At 49.8% G+C, this 21,905-nt stretch overlaps 1 protein-coding gene across 5 annotated transcripts in view; it reads right to left on the minus strand.

Moving 5' to 3' along the window:
• The window catches only part of BABAM1 (BRISC and BRCA1 A complex member 1), a 117,259-nt gene that overhangs the window by 61,750 nt on the left and 33,604 nt on the right, over positions 1-21,905 (minus strand). For all 5 annotated transcript variants that reach the window (XM_063914396.1, XM_063914393.1, XM_063914395.1 and 2 more), the window contains one exon: positions 20,485-20,563. In XM_063914396.1, coding sequence (XP_063770466.1) covers positions 20,485-20,563 — 79 coding nt within the window. The remainder of the gene's footprint in view (positions 1-20,484; positions 20,564-21,905) is intronic.

The raw sequence follows: 21,905 nt of genomic DNA on the forward strand, positions 1-21,905 counted from the left end.
ACGGCAAAACTTCCATATGCCGTTTTGAATCCGCATCGCCTGTCCACTGTCGCGTCCATAAAGCTCTTCTGGCCGAAATGGACATAGCACTTACCCGTGATGCCAGTGTGCATATATCCCTCTGTGCATCACGCATATAAAGAAATGCATCCTTTATTTGTTCTAACGACAGTAAAATATTGTCCCTGTCCAGGGTATCAATATTTTCAATCAGGGACTCTGACCAAACTACCCCCGCACTGCCCATCCAGGCAGTTGCTACAGCTGGTCGTAGTATAACACCTGCATGTGTGTATATACTTTTTTGGATATTTTCCATCCTCCTATCTGATGGATCTTTAAGTGCGGCCGTCTCAGGAGAGGGTAACGCCACTTGTTTAGATAAGCGTGTTAGCGCCTTGTCCACCCTAGGAGGTGTTTCCCAGCGCTCCCTAACCTCTGGCGGGAAAGGGTATAATGCCAATAATTTCTTTGAAATTATCAGCTTTTTATCAGGGGCAACCCACGCTTCATTACACACGTCATTTAGTTCTTCTGATTCAGGAAAAACTATAGGTAGTTTTTTCATACCCCACATAATACCCTGTTTAGTGGTACCTGTAGTATCAGCTAAATGTAACGCCTCCTTCATTGCCAAAATCATATAACGTGTGGCCCTACTGGAAAATACGGTTGATTCGTCACCGTCACCACTGGAGTCATCGCCTGTGTCTGGGTCTGTGTCGACCGACTGAGGCAAAGGGCGTTTCACAGCCCCTGACGGTGTTTGAGTCGCCTGGACAGGCACTAATTGATTGTCCGGCCGTCTCATGTCGTCAAACGACTGCTTTAGCGTGTTGACACTATCCCGTAGTTCCATAAATAAAGGCATCCATTCTGGTGTCGACTCCCTAGGGGGTGACATCCTCATATTTGGCAATTGCTCCGCCTCCACACCAATATCGTCCTCATACATGTCGACACACACGTACCGACACACAGCAGACACACAGGGAATGCTCCTAATGAAGACAGGACCCACTAGCCCTTTGGGGAGACAGAGGGAGAGTTTGCCAGCACACACCAAAAGCGCTATATATATATCAGGGATAGCCTTATAATAAGTGCTCCCTTATAGCTGCTTTGTTATATCAAAATATCGCCATAAATGTGCCCCCCCCTCTCTGTTTTACCCTGTTTCTGTAGTGCAGTGCAGGGGAGAGACTTGGGAGCCGTCCTGACCAGCGGAGCTGTGAGAGGAAATGGCGCCGTGTGCTGAGGAGATAGGCCCCGCCCCTTTTCCGGCGGGCTCGTCTCCCGCTATTTAGAAAAATTAGGCAGGGGTTAAATATCTCCATATAGCCTCTAGGGCTATATGTGAGGTATTTTTAGCCTTTATAGGTACTCATTTGCCTCCCAGGGCGCCCCCCTCCCAGCGCCCTGCACCCTCAGTGACTGCCGTGTGAAGTGTGCTGAGAGGAAAATGGCGCACAGCTGCAGTGCTGTGCGCTACCTTTAGAAGACTGCAGGAGTCTTCAGCCGCCGATTCTGGACCTCTTCTGACTTCAGCATCTGCAAGGGGGCCGGCGGCGCGGCTCCGGTGACCATCCAGGCTGTACCTGTGATCGTCCCTCTGGAGCTTGATGTCCAGTAGCCAAGAAGCCAATCCATCCTGCACGCAGGTGAGTTGACTCTCGCTGCAGTGATCCTGTTGCCAGCAGGAATCACTGTAAAATAAAAAACCTAGCTAAACTTTTTCTAAGCAGCTCTTTAGGAGAGCCACCTAGATTGCACCCTTCTCGGCCGGGCACAAAAATCTAACTGGAGTCTGGAGGAGGGTCATAGGGGGAGGAGCCAGTGCACACCACCTGATCGGAAAAGCTTTACTTTTTGTGCCCTGTCTCCTGCGGAGCCGCTATTCCCCATGGTCCTTTCAGGAACCCCAGCATCCACTAGGACGATAGAGAAATCTTATTTTCTCTGACGTCCTAGTGGATGCTGGGAACTCCGAAAGGACCATGGGGATTATACCAAAGCTCCCAAACGGGCGGGAGAGTGCGGATGACTCTGCAGCACCGAATGAGAGAACTCAAGGTCCTCCTCAGCCAGGGTATCAAATTTGTAGAATTTTGCAAACGTGTTTGCCCCTGACCAAGTAGCAGCTCGGCAAAGTTGTAAAGCCGAGACCCCTCGGGCAGCCGCCCAAGATGAGCCCACCTTCCTTGTGGAATGGGCTTTTACTGATTTAGGATGCGGCAGTCCAGCCGCAGAATGCGCCAGCTGAATTGTGCTACAAATCCAGCGAGCAATAGTCTGCTTAGAAGCAGGAGCACCCAGTTTGTTGGGTGCATACAGGATAAATAGCGAGTCAGTTTTCCTGACTCTAGCCGTCCTGGAAACATACATTTTCAAGGCCCTGACTACGTCCAGTAACTTGGAATCCTCCAAGTCCCTAGTAGCCGCAGGCACCACAATAGGTTGGTTCAAGTGAAAAGCCGATACCACCTTAGGGAGAAACTGGGGACGAGTCCTCAATTCCGCCCTATCCATATGGAAAATCAGATAAGGGCTTTTACATGACAAAGCTGCCAATTCTGACACACGCCTGGCTGAAGCCAAGGCCAATAACATGACCACTTTCCACGTGAGATATTTTAGATACACGGTTTTAAGTGGCTCAAACCAATGTGATTTTAAGAAACTCAACACCACGTTGAGATCCCAAGGTGCCACTGGAGGCACAAACGGGGGCTGAATATGAAGCACTCCTTTCACAAACGTCTAAACTTCAGGTAGTGAAGCTAGTTCTTTCTGGAAGAAAATCGACAGAGCCGAGATCTGTACCTTAATGGAGCCTAATTTCAGGCCCATAGTCACTCCCTTGTAGGAAATGCAGAAATCGACCTAGTTGAAATTCCTCTGTTGGGGCCTTTTTAGCCTCACACCAAGCAACATATTTCCGCCATATGCGGTGATAATGCTTTGCAGTTACATCTTTCCTGGCTTTAATCAGCGTAGGAATGACTTCCTCCGGAATGCCCCTTTCCTTCAGGATCCGGCGTTCAACCGCCATGCCGTCAAACGCAGCCGCGGTAAGTCTTGGAACAGACAGGGCCCCTGCTGCAGCAGGTCCTGTCTGAGCGGCAGAGGCCATGGGTCCTCTGAGATCATCTCTTGAAGTTCCGGGTACCACGCTCGTCTTGGCCAATCCGGAACCACGAGTATTGTTCTTACTCCTCGTTTTCTTATTATTCTCAGTACCCTTGGTATGAGAGGCAGAGGAGGGAACACAAACTGACTGGTACACCCACGGTGTCACTAGAGCGTCCACAGCTATCGCCTGAGGGTCCCTTGACCTGGCGCAATATCTCTCTAGTTTTTTGTTTAGGCGGGACGCCATCATGTCCACCTGTGGCCGTTCCCATCGATTTACAATCAGCGTGAAGACTTCTGGATGAAGTCCCCACTCTCCCGGGTGGAGGTCGTGCCTGCTGAGAAAGTCTGCTTCCCAGTTGTCCACTCCCGGAATGAACACTGCTGACAGTGCTAGTACGTGATTTTCCGCCCATCGGAGAATCCTTGTGGCTTCTGCCATTGCCATCCTGCTTCTTGTGCCGCCCTGTCGATTTACATGGGCGACTGCCGTGATGTTGTCTGACTGGATCAGTACCGGCTGGTGTAGAAGCAGGGATTTTGCCTGACTTAGGGCATTGTAAATGGCCCTTAGTTCCAAAATATTTATTAGGCGATGCATCTGAAGATGCGATCCAGACCATTAGTCCAACAGGTCCCACTGAAAGATTCTGGCATGGAACCTGCCGAAAGGAATTGCTTCGTAAGAAGCCACCATCTTTCCCAGGACCCGCGTGCAGTGATGCACCGATACCTGTTTTGGTTTCAGGAGGTCTCTGACTAGAGATGACAGCTCCTCGGCTTTCTCCTCCGGGAGAAACACTTTTTTTTTCTGGACTGTATCCAGAATCATACCCAGGAACAGTAGACGTGTCGTCGGAACCAGCTGTGATTTTGGAATATTCAGAATCCAACCGTGCTGGTGTAGCACCTCCTGAGATAGTGCTACTCCCACCAACAACTGCTCCTTGGACCTCGCCTTTATTAGGAGATCGTCCAAGTACGGGATAATTAAAACTCCCTTTCTTCGAAGGAGTATCATAATTTCCGCCATTACCTTGGTAAACACCCTCGGTGCCGTGGAGAGTCCAAACGGCAGCTTCTGGAATTGGTAATGGCAATCCTGTACCACAAATCTGAGGTACTCCTGGTGAGGATAGTAAATGGGGACATGCAGGTAAGCATCCTTGATGTCCAGGGATACCATGTAATCCCCCTCGTCCAGGCTTGCAATAACCACCCTGAGCGATTCCATCTTGAACTTGAACTTTTTTATGTATGTGTTCAAGGATTTCAAATTTAAAATGGGTCTCACCGAATCGTCTGGTTTCGGTACCACAAACAGTGTGGAATAGTAACCCCGTCCTTGTTGAAGTAGGGGCACCTTGATTATCACCTGCTGGGAATACAGCTTGTGAATTGCCGCTAGCACAGCCTCCCTGTCTGAAGGAGTAATCGGCAAGGCAGATTTTAGGAACCGGTGGGGTGGAGACGCCTCGAATTCCAGTTTGTACCCTTGAGATACTATTTGCAGGATCCAGGGAGCCACCTGTGAGCGAGCCCACTGATCGCTGAAATTTTTGAGGCGGCCCCCCACCATACCTGGCTCCGCCTGTGGAGCCCCACCGTCATGCGGCGGACTCGGAAGAAGCGGGGGAGGACTTTTGCTCCTGGGAACCTGCTGTTTGTTGCAGCCTTTTTCCCCTACCTCTGCCTCTGGACAGAAAGGACCCGCCTTTTCCACGCCTGTTTTTCTGAGTCCGAAAGGACTGTACCTGATAAAACGGCGCCTTTTTAGGCTGTGAGGGAACATGGGGTAAAAATGCTGGAAACTAGGTCCGAGAGACCATCCCCAAATAACTCCTCACCCTTATAAGGCAAAACTTCCATGTGCCTTTTTGAATCTGCATCCCCTGTCCACTGGCGAGTCCATAAGCCTCTCCTAGCAGAAATGGACAATGCACTTATTTTAGATGCCAGCCGGCAGATCTCCCTCTGTGCATCTCTCATGTATAAGACTGAGTCTTTTATATGCTCTATGGTTAGCAGAATAGTGTCCCTGTCTAGGGTGTCAATATTTTCTGACAGGGAATCTGACCACGCAGCGGCAGCACTGCACATCCATGCTGACGCAATAGCTGGTCTAAGTATAATGCCTGAGTGTGTATATACAGACTTCAGGATCGCCTCCTGCTTTCTATCAGCAGGTTCCTTGAGGGCGGCCGTATCCGGAGACGGTAGTGCCACCTTTTTAGACAAACGTGTGAGCGCTTTATCCACCCTAGGGGGTGTCTCCCAACGTGACCTATCCTCTGGCGGGAAAGGGAACGCCATTAGTAACTTCTTAGAGATTACCAATCTTTTATCAGGGAAAGCCCACGCTTCTTCACACACTTCATTTAATTCTTCTGATGGGGGAAAAAATAAGAATTTACTTACCGATAATTCTATTTCTCATAGTCCGTAGTGGATGCTGGGGACTCCGAAAGGACCATGGGGGATAGCGGCTCTGCAGGAGACTGGGCACAAAGTAAAAGCTTTAGGACTAGCTGGTGTGCACTGGCTCCTCCCCCTATGACCCTCCTCCAAGCCTCAGTTAGGATACTGTGCCCGGACGAGCGTACACAATAAGGAAGGATTTTGAATCCCGGGTAAGACTCATACCAGCCACACCAATCACACCGTACAACTTGTGATCTGAACCCAGTTAACAGCATGATAACAGAAGGAGCCTCTGAAAAGATGGCTCACAACAACAATAACCCGATTTTTGTAACAATAACTATGTACAAGTAATGCAGACAATCCGCACTTGGGATGGGCGCCCAGCATCCACTACGGACTATGAGAAATAGAATTATCGGTAAGTAAATTCTTATTTTCTCTAACGTCCTAGTGGATGCTGGGGACTCCGAAAGGACCATGGGGATTATACCAAAGCTCCCAAACGGGCGGGAGAGTGCGGATGACTCTGCAGCACCGAATGAGAGAACTCAAGGTCCTCCTCAGCCAGGGTATCAAATTTGTAGAATTTAGCAAACGTGTTTGCCCCTGACCAAGTAGCTGCTCGGCAAAGTTGTAAAGCCGAGACCCCTCGGGCAGCCGCCCAAGATGAGCCCACTTTCCGTGTGGAATGGGCTTTTACAGATTTTGGCTGTGGCAGGCCTGCCACAGAATGTGCAAGCTGAATTGTACTACAAATCCAACGAGCAATCGTCTGCTTAGAAGCAGGAGCACCCAGCTTGCTGGGTGCATACAGGATAAACAGCGAATCAGATTTTCTGACTCCAGCCGTCCTGGAAACATATATTTTCAGGGCCCTGACTACGTCCAGCAACTTGGAATCCTCCAAGTCCCTAGTAGCCGCAGGCACCACAATAGGCTGGTTTAAGTGAAATGCTGAAACCACCTTAGGAAGAAACTGAGGACGAGTCCTCAATTCTGCCCTGTCTGTATGAAAAATTAGGTAAGGGCTTTTATAGGATAAAGCCGCCAATTCTGAGACACGCCTGGCTTTAGCCAGGGCTAACAGCATTACCACTTTCCATGTGAGATATTTTAAGTCCACAGTGGTGAGTGGTTCAAACCAATGTGATTTTAGGAATCCCAAAACTACATTGAGATCCCAAGGTGCCACTGGAGGCACAAAAGGAGGCTGTATATGCAGTACTCCCTTGACAAACGTCTGAACTTCAGGAACAGAAGCCAGTTCTTTTTGGAAGAATATTGACAGGGCCGAAATTTGAACCTTAATGGACCCTAATTTGAGGCCCATAGACAGTCCTGTTTGCAGGAAATGCAGGAAACGACCCAGTTGAAATTCCTCTGTAGGGGCCTTCCTGGCCTCGCACCACGCAACATATTTACGCCAAATACGGTGATAATGTTGTATGGTTACATCCTTCCTGGCTTTGATCAGGGTAGGGATGACTTCATCCGGAATGCCTTTTTCCTTCAGGATCCGGCGTTCAACCGCCATGCCGTCAAACGCAGCCGCGGTAAGTCTTGGAACAGACATGGTCCCTGCTGGAGCAGGTCCTTTCTTAGAGGTAGAGGCCACGGGTCTTCCGTGAGCATCTCTTGAATTTCCGGGTACCAAGTCCTTCTTGGCCAATCCGGAGCCACGAGTATAGTCTTTACTCCTCTCCTTCTTATGATTCTCAGTACTTTTGGTATGAGAGGAAGAGGAGGGAACACATACACTGACTGGTACACCCACGGTGTTACCAGAGCGTCCACAGCTATTGCCTGAGGGTCCCTTGACCTGGCGCAATATCTGTCCAGTTTTTTGTTGAGGCGGGACGCCATCATGTCCACCTTTGATTTTTCCCAACGGTTCACAATCATGTGGAAGACTTCTGGGTGAAGTCCCCACTCCCCCGGGTGAAGATCGTGTCTGCTGAGGAAGTCTGCTTCCCAGTTGTCCACTCCCGGAATGAACACTGCTGACAGTGCTATCACATGATTCTCCGCCAAGCGAAAAATCCTTGCCACTTCCATCATTGCCCTCCTGCTTCTTGTGCCGCCCTGTCTGTTTACGTGGGCGACTGCCGTGATGTTGTCCGACTGGATCAACACCGGCTGACCCTGAAGCAGAGGTCTTGCCTGACTTAGGGCATTGTAAATGGCCCTTAGTTCCAGGATATTTATGTGAAGTGACGTTTCCATGCTTGACCACAAGCCCTGGAAATTTCTTCCCTGTGTGACTGCTCCCCAGCCTCTCAGGCTGGCATCCGTGGTCACCAGGACCCAATCCTGAATGCCGAATCTGCGGCACTCTAGGAGATGAGCACTCTGTAACCACCACAGGAGAGACACCCTTGTCCTTGGAGACAGGGTTATCCGCTGATGCATTTGAAGATGCGATCCGGACCATTTGTCCAGCAGATCCCACTGAAAAGTTCTTGCGTGGAATCTGCCGAATGGAATCGCTTCGTAAGAAGCCACCATCTTTCCCAGGACCCTTGTGCATTGATGTACTGACACTTGGCCTGGTCTTAGGAGGTTCCTGACTAGGTCGGATAACTCCTTGGCTTTCTCCTCCGGGAGAAACACCTTTTTCTGTACTGTGTCCAGAATCATCCCTAGGAACAGCAGACGTGTCGTCGGAATCAGCTGTGATTTTGGAATATTTAGAATCCATCCGTGCTGTCGTAGTACTACTTGAGATAGTGCTACTCCGACCTCTAACTGTTCTCTGGACCTTGCCCTTATCAGGAGATCGTCCAAGTAAGGGATAATTAAGACGCCTTTTCTTCGAAGAAGAATCATCATTTCGGCCATTACCTTGGTAAAGACCTGGGGTGCCGTGGACAATCCAAACGGCAGCGTCTGAAACTGATAGTGACAGTTCTGTACCACAAACCTGAGGTACCCTTGGTGAGAAGGGCAAATTGGGACATGGAGGTAAGCATCCTTGATGTCCAGAGACACCATATAGTCCCCTTCTTCCAGGTTCGCTATCACTGCTCTGAGTGACTCCATCTTGAACTTGAACCTTTTTATGTAAGTGTTCAAGGATTTCAGATTTAAAATGGGTCTCACCGAGCCGTCCGGCTTCGGTACCACAAACAGCGTGGAATACTACCCCTTTCCCTGTTGTAGGAGGGGTACCTTGATTATCACCTGCTGGGAATACAGCTTGTGAATGGCTTCCAATACCGCCTCCCTGTCGGGGGGAGACGTTGGTAAAGCAGACTTCAGGAACCGGCGAGGGGGAGACGTCTCGAATTCCAATTTGTACCCCTGAGATACTACCTGCAGGATCCAGGGGTCCACTTGCGAGTGTGCCCACTGCGCGCTGAAATTCTTGAGACGGGCCCCCACCGTGCCTGAGTCTGCTTGTAAGGCCCCAGCGTCATGCTGAGGACTTGGCAGAAGCGGGGGAGGGCTTCTGTTCGTGGGAAGAGGCTGTTTGCTGCAGTCTTTTTCCCCTTCCTCTGCCCCGGGGCAGATATGAGTGGCCTTTTGCCCGCTTGCCCTTATGGGGACGAAAAGACTGAGCCTGAAAAGACGGTATCTTTTTCTGCTGCGAGGTGACTTGGGGTAAAAAGGTGGATTTTCCAGCCGTTGCCGTGGCCACCAGGTCCGATAGACCGACCCCAAATAACTCCTCCCCTTTATACGGCAATACTTCCATATGCCGTTTGGAATCCGCATCCCCTGACCACTGTCGCGTCCATAATCCTCTTCTGGCAGAAATGGACATCGCACTTACTCTTGATGCCAGAGTGCAAATATCCCTCTGTGCATCTCGCATATATAGAAATGCATCCTTTAAATGCTCTATAGTCAATAATATATTGTCCCTGTCCAGGGTATCAATATTTTCAGTCAGGGAATCCGACCAAGCCACCCCAGCACTGCACATCCAGGCTGAGGCGATTGCTGGTCGCAGTATAATACCAGTATGTGTGTATATACTTTTAAGGATATTTTCCAGCTTCCTATCAGCTGGTTCCTTGAGGGCGGCCGTATCAGGGGACGGTAACGCCACTTGTTTTGATAAGCGTGTGAGCGCCTTATCTACGCTAGGGGGTGTTTCCCAACGCGCCCTAACCTCTGGTGGGAAAGGGTATAATGCCAATAATTTTTTAGAAATTAGCAGTTTTTTATCGGGGGAAACCCACGCTTCATCACACACCTCATTTAATTCATCTGATTCAGGAAAAACTACGGGTAGTTTTTTCACACCCCACATAATACCCTTTTTTGTGGTACTTGTAGTATCAGAAATGTTCAAAACCTCCTTCATTGCCGTGATCATGTAACGTGTGGCCCTACTGGAAAATACGTTTGTTTCCTCACCGTCGACACTGGAGTCAGTGTCCGTGTCAGTGTCTGTATCGACCTGAGGTAACGGGCGTTTTATGGCCCCTGACTGTGTTTGAGACGCCTGTACAGGTATTAACTGATTTGCCGGCTGTCTCATGTCGTCAACAGTCTTTTGTAAAGTGCCGACACTATCACGTAATTCTTTCCATAAGACCATCCAGTCAGGTGTCGACTCCCTAGGGGGTGACATCACTAACACAGGCAATTGCTCCGCCTCCACACCATTTTCCTCCTCATACATGTCGACACAGCGTACCGACACACAGCACACACACAGGGAATGCTCTGATAGAGGACAGGACCCCACTAGCCCTTTGGGGAGACAGAGGGAGAGTTTGCCAGCACACACCAGAGCGCTATATATATACAGGGATAACCTTATATAAGTGTTTTTCCCTAATATAGCTGCTGTATATATTAATATGCCAATTTAGTGCCCCCCCTCTCTTGTTTTACCCTGTTTCTGTTGTGCAGGACTGCAGGGGAGAGTCAGGGAGCCTTCCTCCAACGGAGCTGTGAGGAAAAAATGGCGCTTGTGTGCTGAGGAGATAGGCTCCGCCCCTTTTTCGGCAGCCTTTCTCCCGCTTTTTTGTGGAAAACTGGCAGGGGTTAAATACATCCATATAGCCCAGGAGCTATATGTGATGTATTTTTAGCCATTTAAGGTATTTTCATTGCGTCCCAGGGCGCCCCCCCCCAGCGCCCTGCACCCTCAGTGACCGGAGTGTGAAGTGTGCTGAGAGCAATGGCGCACAGCTGCGGTGCTGTGCGCTACCTTATTGAAGACAGGACGTCTTCTGCCGCCGATTTTCCGGACCTCTTCACTCTTCTGGCTCTGTAAGGGGGCCGGCGGCGCGGCTCCGGGACCCATCCATGGCTGGGCCTGTGATCGTCCCTCTGGAGCTAATGTCCAGTAGCCTAAGAAGCCCAATCCACTCTGCACGCAGGTGAGTTCGCTTCTTCTCCCCTTAGTCCCTCGATGCAGTGAGCCTGTTGCCAGCAGGTCTCACTGAAAATAAAAAAACCTATTTAAACTTTTACTCTAAGCAGCTCAGGAGAGCCACCTAGATTGCACCCTTCTCGTTCGGGCACAAAATCTTAACTGAGGCTTGGAGGAGGGTCATAGGGGGAGGAGCCAGTGCACACCAGCTAGTCCTAAAGCTTTTACTTTGTGCCCAGTCTCCTGCGGAGCCGCTATCCCCCATGGTCCTTTCGGAGTCCCCAGCATCCACTAGGACGTTAGAGAAACTACGGGTAGTTTTTTCTCCCCAAACATAATACCCTTTTTAGTGGTACCTGGGTTTATATCAGAAATTTGTAACACCTCTTTCATTGCTTCAATCATGCAACGAATGGCCTTAGTGGACATTAGACTAGACTCATCGTCGTCGACACTGGTGTCAGTATCCGTGTCGACATCCGCGTCTGCCATCTGAGGTAGCGGGCGTTTTAGAGCCCCCGATGGCCTTTGAGACGCCTGGACAGGCACGAGCTGAGAAGCCGGCTGTCCCGCCTTTGGCATGTCGTCAAATTTTTTGTGTAAGGAGTCGACACGTGCACGCAATTCCTTCCATAAGTCCATCCACTCAGGTGTCTGCCCCGCAGGGGGTGACATCCCTTCTATAGGCATCTGCTCCGCCTCCACATCATTATCCTCATCAAACATGTCGACACAGCCGTACCGACACACCGCACACACACAGGGAATGCTCTAACAGAGGACAGGACCCACAAAAGCCCTTTGGGGAGACAGAGTGAGAGTAAGCCAGCACACACCAGAGCGCTATATAATGCAGGGACTAACTGAGTTATGTCCCCTATAAGCTGCTGTTATATATACTGCGCCTAAATTTAGTGCCCCCCCTCTCTTTTTTACCCTTTTCTGTAGTGTAGACTGCAGGGGAGAGCCAGGGAGCTTCCTTCCAGCGGATCTGTGAAGGAGAAATGGCGCCAGTGTGCTGAAGGAGATAGCTTCGCCCCTTTTTCGCTGACTTTTCTCCCGCTTTTTTATGGATTCTGGCAGGGGTAATTATCACATATATAGCCTCTGGGGCTATATATTGTGGTATTTTTGCCAGCCAAGGTGTTTTTATTGCTGCTCAGGGCGCCCCCCCCTAGCGCCCTGCACCCTCAGTGACCGGAGTGTGAAGTGTGTATGAGGAGCAATGGCGCACAGCTGCAGTGCTGTGCGCTACCTTGGTGAAGACTGATGTCTTCTGCCGCCGATTTTCCGGACCTCTTCTTGCTTCTGGCTCTGTAAGGGGGACGGCGGCGCGGCTCCGGGACCGAACACCAAGGCCAGTTCCATGCGGTCGATCCCTCTGGAGCTAATGGTGTCCAGTAGCCTAAGAAGCCCAAGCTAGCTGCAAGCAGGTAGGTTCGCTTCTTCTCCCCTTAGTCCCTCGCTGCAGTGAGCCTGTTGCCAGCAGGTCTCACTGTAAAATAAAAAACCTAATTATATACTTTCTTTTTAGAAGCTCAGGAGAGCCCCTAGTGTGCATCCAACCTCGGCCGGGCACAAAATCTAACTGAGGCTTGGAGGAGGGTCATAGTGGGAGGAGCCAGTGCACACCAGGTGACCTAAAAGCTTTCTTTAGTTGTGCCCAGTCTCCTGCGGAGCCGCTATTCCCTATGGTCCTTTCGGAGTTCCCAGCATCCACTAGGACGTCAGAGAAATGGCGCTGGTGAGTGCTGAGGGAGAAGCCCCGCCCCCTCGGCGGCGGGCTTCTGTCCCGCTCAAACTTACAAAAATATGGCGGGGGCTCTTTTATATACATGTACAGTGCCCACCTGTACATGTATATTGTCTTTTGCCATAAGAGGTGTTTATATTGCTACCCAGGGCGCCCCCCCCTGCGCCCAGCACCCTTACAGTGACCGGAGTGTGTGAGGTGTATGGGAGCAATGACGCACAGCTGCAGTGCTGTGCGTTCCCTCCGTGAAGCTGAAGGCTTCTGCCGCCTGACGACTTCTGTCTTCTGTTCTTCTAGCTCTGTGTGGAGAACGGCGGCGTCCAGTAGCCGAGGAAGCAGAGCCTATCTTAGACAAGAAGGTCTGCTCCTCTCTCCTCAGTCCCTTGATGCAGGGAGCCTGTTGCCAGCAGTGCTCCCTGTGAAAAAATAAGAATTTACTTACCGATAATTCTATTTCTCGTAGTCCGTAGTGGATGCTGGGGACTCCGTCAGGACCATGGGGAATAGCAGCTCCGCAGGAGACAGGGCACAAAAGCAAGCTTTTAGGATCACATGGTGTGTACTGGCTCCTCCCCCTATGACCCTCCTCCAAGCCTCAGTTAGGTACTGTGCCCGGACGAGCGTACACAATAAGGAAGGATCTTGAATCCCGGGTAAGACTCATACCAGCCACACCAATCACACCGTACAACTTGTGATCTGAACCCAGTTAACAGTATGATAACAAAGAAGTAGCCTCTTAAAAAAGATGGCTCACAACAATAATAACCCGATTTTTGTAACAATAACTATGTACAAGTAATGCAGACAATCCGCACTTGGGATGAGCGCCCAGCATCCACTACGGACTACGAGAAATAGAATTATCGGTAAGTAAATTCTTATTTTCTCTAACGTCCTAGTGGATGCTGGGGACTCCGTCAGGACCATGGGGATTATACCAAAGCTCCCAAACGGGCGGGAGAGTGCGGATGACTCTGCAGCACCGAATGAGAGAACTCCAAGTCCTCTTTAGCCAGAGTATCAAATTTGTAAAATTTTACAAACGTGTTCTCCCCTGACCACGTAGCTGCTCGGCAAAGTTGTAATGCCGAGACCCCTCGGGCAGCCGCCCAAGATGAGCCCACCTTCCTTGTGGAGTGGGCTTTTACAGTTTTAGGCTGTGGCAGGCCTGCCACAGAATGTGCAAGTTGAATTGTGCTACAGATCCAACGAGCAATCGTCTGCTTAGACGCAGGAGCACCCATCTTGTTGGGTGCATACAAGATAAACAACGAGTCAGATTTTCTGACTCCAGCTGTCCTTGAAATATATATTTTCAATGCTCCGACAACGTCCAGTAACTTGGAGTCCTCCAAGTCGCTAGTAGCCGCAGGCACCACAATAGGCTGGTTCAAGTGAAAAGCTGAAACCACCTTAGGGAGAAAATGAGGACGTGTCCGCAGTTCTGCCCTGTCCGAATGGAAAATCAGACATGGGCTTTTGTACGATAAAGCCGCCAACTCTGAAACTCTCCTGGCTGAAGCCAGGGCCAATAGCATGGTTACTTTCCATGTAAGATACTTTAAATCTACCGATTTGAGAGGCTCAAACCAATGAGATTTGAGAAATTCCAAAACTACGTTTAGATCCCACGGTGCCACTGGAGGCACAATTGGGGGTTGTATATGTAGTACACCCTTGACAAAAGTTTGTACTTCAGGCACTGAAGCCAATTCTTTCTGGAAGAAGATTGATAAGGCCGAAATTTGAACTTTAATAGACCCCAATTTGAGGCCCATAGACAATCCTGCCTGCAGGAAATGTAGGAATCGACCCAATTGAAATTCTTCCGTTGGGGCCTTCTTGGCCTCACACCACGCAACATATTTTCTCCAAATGCGGTGATAATGTTGTGCGGTCACTTCCTTCCTAGCTTTAATCAAGGTAGGAATAACTTCCTCTGGAATGCCCTTTTCTTTTAGAATCCGGCGTTCAACCGCCATGCCGTCAAACGCAGTCGCGGTAAGTCTTGGAACATACAAGGTCCCTGCTGAAGCAGATCCCTTCTTAGAGGTAGAGGCCACGGATCTTCCGTGAGCATCTCTTGAAGTTCCGGATACCAAGTTCTTCTTGGCCAATCCGGAGCCACTAGTATTGTTCTTACTCCCCTTTTCCGTATAATTCTCAGTACCTTTGGTATGAGAGGCAGAGGAGGAAACACATACACTGACTGGTACACCCACGGTGTTACCAGAGCGTCCACAGCTATTGCCTGAGGGTCTCTTGACCTGGCGCAATATCTGTCCAGTTTTTTGTTGAGGCGAGACGCCATCATGTCCACCTTTGGTTTTTCCCAATGGTTCACAATCATGTGGAAAACTTCCGGATGAAGTCCCCACTCTCCCGGGTGAAGGTCGTGTCTGCTGAGGAAGTCTGCTTCCCAGTTGTCCACTCCCGGGATGAACACTGCTGACAGTGCTATGACATGATTTTCCGCCCAGCGAAGAATCCTTGCAGCTTCTGTCATTGCTCTTCTGCTTCTCGTGCCGCCTTGTCTGTTTACGTGGGCGACTGCCGTGATGTTGTCCGACTGGATCAACACCGGCTGACCCTGAAGCAGCGGTTTCGCCAAGCTTAGAGCATTGTAGATCGCTCTTAGCTCTAGTATATTTATGTGAAGAGACGTCTCCAGGTTTGACCATACACCCTGGAAGTTTCTTCCCTGTGTGACTGCTCCCCAGCCCCGTAGGCTGGCATCCGTAGTCATCAGGACCCAGTCCTGTATGCCGAACCTGCGGCCCTCTAACAGATGGGCACTCTGCAACCACCACAGGAGAGACAACCTTGTCCTTGGTGACAGTGTTATCCGCTGATGCATGTGCAGATGCGATCCGGACCATTTGTCCAGCAGATCCCACTGAAATATTCGTGCATGGAATCTGCCGAATGGAATTGCTTCGTAAGAAGCCACCATCTTTCCCAGGACTCTTGTGCATTGATGTACTGACACATTTCCTGGTTTTAGGAGGTTCCTGACAAGTTCGGATAACTCCCTTGCTTTCTCCTCCGGGAGAAACACCTTTTTCTGAACCGTGTCCAGAATCATTCCCAGGAACAGCAGACGTGTTGTCGGGGACAATTGAGATTTTGGAAGATTCAGAATCCACCCGTGTTGTTGAAGCACTACTTGGGTTAGTGCTACACCGACTTCCAGCTGTTCTCTGGACTTTGCCCTTATCAGGAGATCGTCCAAGTAAGGGATAATTAATACGCCTTTTCTTCGTAGAAGAACCATCATTTCGGTCATTACCTTGGTAAAGACCCGAGGTGCCGTGGACAAACCAAACGGCAGCGTTTGAAACTGATAATGACATTCTTGTATCACGAACCTGAGATACCCTTGGTGTGAGGGGTAAATTGGGACATGCAGATAAGCATCTTTTATGTCCAGGGACACCATGAAGTCCCCTTCTTCCAGATTCGCTATCACTGCTCTTAGTGACTCCATCTTGAACTTGAATTTCTGTATGTACAGGTTCAAGGATTTCAGATTTAGAATAGGTCTTACCGAACCGTCCGGCTTCGGTACCACAAATAGTGTGGAATAATACCCCTTTCCCTGTTGTAGGAGGGGTACCTTGACTATCACCTGCTGAGAATACAGCTTGTGAATGGCTTCCAATACCGTCGCCCTTTCTGAGGGAGACGTTGGTAAAGCAGACTTTAGGAAACGGCGAGGGGGAGATCTTTCGAATTCCAACATGTAACCCTGAGATACTATCTGCAGGATCCACGGGTCCACCTGTGAGCGAGCCCACTGATTGCTGAAAATCTTTAGTCGACCCCCCACCGCTCCTGAGTCCGCTTGTAAAGCCCCAGCGTCATGCTGATGGCTTTGTAGAACCCGGGGCGGGCTTCTGGTCCTGGGCAGGGGCTGCTTGCTGCCCTCTCTTACCCTTTCCTCTGCCTCGTGGCAGATAAGACTGTCCTTTTGCCCGCTTGTTTTTATAGGAGCGAAAGGACTGCGGCTGAAAAGACGGTGTCTTTTTCTGTTGGGAGAGGGTCTGAGGTAAAAAAGTGGATTTGCCGGCAGTTGCCGTGGCCACCAGATCCGATAGACCAACCCCAAATAATTCCTCTCCTTTATATGGCAATACTTCCATATGCCTTTTGGAATCCGCATCACCTGACCACTGTCGCGTCCATAAACTTCTTCTGGCAGATATGGACATCGCACTTACTCTCGATGCCAGAGTGCAAACATCCCTCTGAGCATCTCGCATATAAAGAAACGCATCCTTTAATTGCTCTAGAGTCAATAAAATACTGTCCCTATCCAGGGTATCAATGTTTTCAGTCAGGGAATCCAACCACACTACCCCAGCACTGCACATCCAGGCTGAGGCTATTGCTGGTCGGAGTATAACACCAGTATGCGTGTATATACTCTTCAGGGTAGTTTCCAGCCTCCTATCTGCTGGATCCTTGAGGGCGGCCGTATCTGGAGACGGCAACGCCACTTGTTTTGATAAACGTGTGAGCGCTTTATCCACCCTAGGGGGTGTTTCCCAGCGCGCCCTAACCTCTGGTGGGAAAGGGTATAATGCCAATAACTTCTTAGAAATTAGCAGTTTTCTATCTGGGTTAACCCACGCTTCATCACACACGTCATTCAATTCCTCTGATTCTGGAAAAGCTACAGGTAGTTTTTTCACCCCCCACATAATACCCCTTTTTGAGGTACCTGCAGTATCAGAGATCTGCAAAGCCTCCTTCATTGCCGTGATCATATAACGTGTGGCCCTATTGGAAAATACGTTTGTTTCTTCACCGTCGACACTAGATTCATCTGTGTCGGTACCTGTGTCGACTGACTGAGGTAAGGGACGTTTTACAGCCTCTGACGGTGTCCGAGACGCCTGAGCAGGTACTAACTGGTTTTCCGGCCGTCTCATTTCGTCAACTGACTTTTGTAATGTACTAACATTATCACGTAATTCCATAATTAAAGCCATCCATTCCGGTGTCGACTCCCTAGGGGGTGACATCACCATTACCGGCAATTGCTCCGCCTCCACACCAACATCGTCCTCATACATGTCGACACACACGTACCGACACACAGCAGACACACAGGGAATGCTCTTATCGAAGACAGGACCCCACTAGCCCTTTGGGGAGACAGAGGGAGAGTTTGCCAGCACACACCAAAAGCGCTATAAAATGTATATAAACAACCCTAAAAGGTGTTGTTTTTGTTATATGCGCTTTAAATATATAAATATCGCCAAAATATGCCCCCCTTCTCTTTGTTACCCTGTTTCTGTAGTGCAGTGCAGGGGAGAGTCCTGGGAGCCTTCCTCACAGCGGAGCTGAGCAGGAAAATGGCGCTGTGTGCTGAGGAGAATAAGCCCCGCCCCCTATCCGGCGGGCTTTTCTCCCGGGTTTTGAGATATCTGGCCTGGGTTAAATACATACATATAGCCTCAATGGCTATATGTGATGTATTCTTTGCCATCAAAGGTATTAAATATTGCTGCCCAGGGCGCCCCCAGCAGCGCCCTGCACCCTCCGTGACCGTTCAGTGTGAAGTGTGTAGCAACAATGGCGCACAGCTGCAGTGCTGTGCGCTACCTTCATGAAGGCTGAAGAGCCTTCTGCCGCCTGTTTCCGGACCCTCGATCTTCAGCATCTGTAAGGGGATCGGCGGCGCGGCTCCGGGACGAACCCCAGGGTGACCTTTGTTCCGACTCCCTCTGAAGCTATGTCCAGTAGCCTAAGACTCCAATCCATCCTGCACGCAGGTGAGTTGAAAATCTCTCCCCTAAGTCCCTCGATGCAGTGAGCCTGTTGCCAGCAGGACTCACTGAAAATAATAAACCTAAAAACTTTTTCTAAGCAGCTCTTTAGGAGAGCCACCTAGATTGCACCCTGCTCGGACGGGCACAAAAACCTAACTGAGGCTTGGAGGAGGGTCATAGGGGGAGGAGCCAGTACACACCATGTGATCCTAAAAGCTTGCTTTTGTGCCCTGTCTCCTGCGGAGCCGCTATTCCCCATGGTCCTGACGGAGTCCCCAGCATCCACTAGGACGTTCGAGAAAGTAGAGAAAAAATCCAAACAAAAATGCTTTTAGGCAGAGAACTCAGGAGAGCTCTCTGCAGTGCACCCATCCTGCTCTGGGCACAGTGTAAAATTGAGGTCTGGAGGAGGGGCATAGAGGGAGGAGCCAGTGCACACCCAGAGTCCAAAGCTTTCTTAAAGTGCCCTATCTCCTGCGGAGCCCATCTATTCCCCATGGTCCTTACGGAGTCCCAGCATCCTCAAGGACGTTAGAGAAATACCGCTGGTCCCGCTCTGAAGTAGCTCCGCCCCCCCAATGGCGCCGGAGCTAGTGTTCTTTGTATTGGTAGACTCACAATTAGCTTAAAAACATCACACAAGTGCTAGTTTAAGCCACCACTAGCCAGTGTACACAGGGGGCTATAGCAGGTCCCCTCGAGGGGGGTCCCGTATGCCTCCCCTGCGTGTCAGCCGCACTTTGAACTGGGGGACCCCGATTTGTACTCACCACTGTCGTCACCTTCAGGCTATTGTTAGGGGTGTGCGGCGTGCTGCGAATGCGACAGCTAAGGCACAGTGCCCCGCTGAACAAACAACCTCTCATGATGGTAGCTCTGACACCTTGCAAGGCCGGTGACTGCTCTCCCCCCTCCTTCCCTAACTCCCACGGTGCAGGTATGCTGTTGCCCAAACAGCATACCAAAATTATAACAGTTTAAAAGAAATTGAAGAAAGCCCTCTGGAGCTGCAGAGATGTGCATCCTCTCCTGAGGGCACTTTTTTCTAAACTGCCTGTGGGAGGGGGCATAGAGGGGAGGAGCTAGCACACTCAGTGAAGAAATTTAAAGTGCACCGGCTTCTTTGGACCCCGTCTATAACCCATCGTACTAAGTTTCCCCAATATCGCTTATGGATGTAGAGAAAGAGTCATTATAAAGTGATAGAGGATAGTGTTATTAACAACGTCTCTGCACCCACCCTGTCTAATCTCCTAGACTTTTTCCTCTGGGGTTCCTGGCCGGGGCAAAAGAATGTGTGATACATAGCACAGTACAGGGATGCAACGGGGCGCCGGACTGTGTGACATGTAACAGTATAGGGATGCACAGTGATAGGGGGCGGATTACAGGCAGGGGGGCACCAAGCTACGTGATATGGTGACGATTCAAGTGAGCAGCCATGGAGAGACAGCTGCCCTGTAGCAGCATTTTGAGTTTGATGTTTGACTGCACTATGGGGGTCAATCCAAGTTTTTGCTTGCAACTTTTTGCAGCGCTGCGATCAGATAGTCGCCGCCTATGGGGGAGTGTATTTTTGCTTTGCAAGTGTGCAAACGCTGTTGCAGCCGAGCGGTACAAAAACAGTTTGTGCAGTTTCTGAGTAGCTCTGGACTTACTCAGCCGCTGCGATCACTTCAGTCTTTTTGGTCCCGGAACAGATGTCAGACACCCGCCTTGCAAACGCTTGTACATGCCTGCGTTTTTGTAAACACTCCCTGAAAACGGTCAGTTGACACCCACAAATGCCCTCCGTCAATCACCTTGCGATCGATTGTGCGAAAGGATTGTTCGTTAAATCCATCTCCCAATACCGATCCTCTTTGTACCCGTACGACACGCCTGCGCATTGCGGTGCATTCGCAGTTTTGACCTGATCACAGCGCTGCAAAAAGTTACTAGCGAGCGATCAACTCGGAATGACACATCCCGGCTCACTGTGGCGAGTATAGTGGGCAATACAGACATGCTCTCTATCAAGTGAACACATTCCAGGAGAATCCAGATGAACAGAAAAAGGATACTGAAGGACTCACAGACGTTGGTCTCCAGATCATAAAGACAACTGCAAACTTCTCGGGGGTCTGAAGTAAATCCAGAGAGCTGGACAAGAAAAGATAGTTATAGCCGATATGCGGTGAAGAAAGACATTTAGTACAGATGGCAGATCAACATTAGAAAATAGATTAATCCAGAACAAGTTTGGAGGGAATGAGAGAGAGAAGTAATGTCGGTGCCTTTTTTCAGAAGGAACTAGGAAAAGGGGAGGAGAATGACATATGAAGTTATTAAAGAGACAGAATACTGTGAATAGACATTCACTTGTGCTATTCTATAAGCATATACTCAAGGGTAGCTTGAAGTACATATGTGCTGAATTGTACTGAACACATTATGAAGGCAGTGCAATCACTAGGGGGGTGCTTATACCAAAATGCCAGCTCTTCATAGGGAACAGGGAGCTGGGTGCTGCACTGTGACATTATTGTGCAGCGCCTGGCTCCAGTCATAGTATAGGAGCAGGCGGTGCAGTCAGACAATCTCCGGAGTATCCCAACATCTCTAGGAATGCTGGGCACGCCTCCGGACTGATGAAACTGGGTTAAGGTTGCAAGGCCACTCCCCTTCTCAACCCCAATGATGCCCCTGCATGCAGGTACCTGAAACTAGCAAGCCCGGACCATTTAGTGCTTAAAGTCTGCACTACATGTATGGACAGTCTGGTCTTTAAAAGTATAGGATTTTAATTACCTACCAGTAAATCCTTTTCTTGTAGTGCATAAGGTATATTGGGGAGACTTAGTATGATGGGGTATAGACGGGGTCCACAGGAGCCGGTGCACATTAAATTTCTTCACTGGGTGTGCTGGATCCTACCCTCTATGCCCCCTCCCACCGGCAGTTATAGGTAAAACAGTGCCCGAAGGAGAAAGGAAATATATGAGAGAAGGAACATGATAACAAAGAGTGGTGAGATTTAATACCAGCACACCACGAACATAGAACAACCAGTAACAGCTGGAAACAACAACAGCAACAGCTGAACATGTAAACACATAAAGAGAACCTGCAGAAAAGTCAACGCACTGAGGCGGGCGCCCAATATCCCTTATGGACTATGAGAAAAGGATTTAACGGTAGGTAATTAAAATCCTATTTTCTCTAGCATCCATAAGGGATATTGGGGAGACTTAGTATGACGGGGATGTCGCAAAGCATCCAAAACGGGCGGGAAAGTGCAGAGACTTTTGCAGCACCGCCTGCCCAAACTGGGTCTCCTCTATGGCCAGGGTATCAAACTTGTAGAACTTCACAAAAAAGTGTTCTTTCCTGACCAGGTAGCAGCTCGGCACAGTTGCAGCCGGGTCTGGTATTGAAAGTCGACAGTAACTAGGTCGACAATGTCTAGGTCGACCACTATTGGTCGACAGTAACTAGGTCGACA

Source organism: Pseudophryne corroboree, chromosome 1, assembly GCF_028390025.1.
Source record: "Pseudophryne corroboree isolate aPseCor3 chromosome 1, aPseCor3.hap2, whole genome shotgun sequence".
NCBI classification, from domain to species: Eukaryota; Metazoa; Chordata; class Amphibia; order Anura; family Myobatrachidae; genus Pseudophryne; species Pseudophryne corroboree.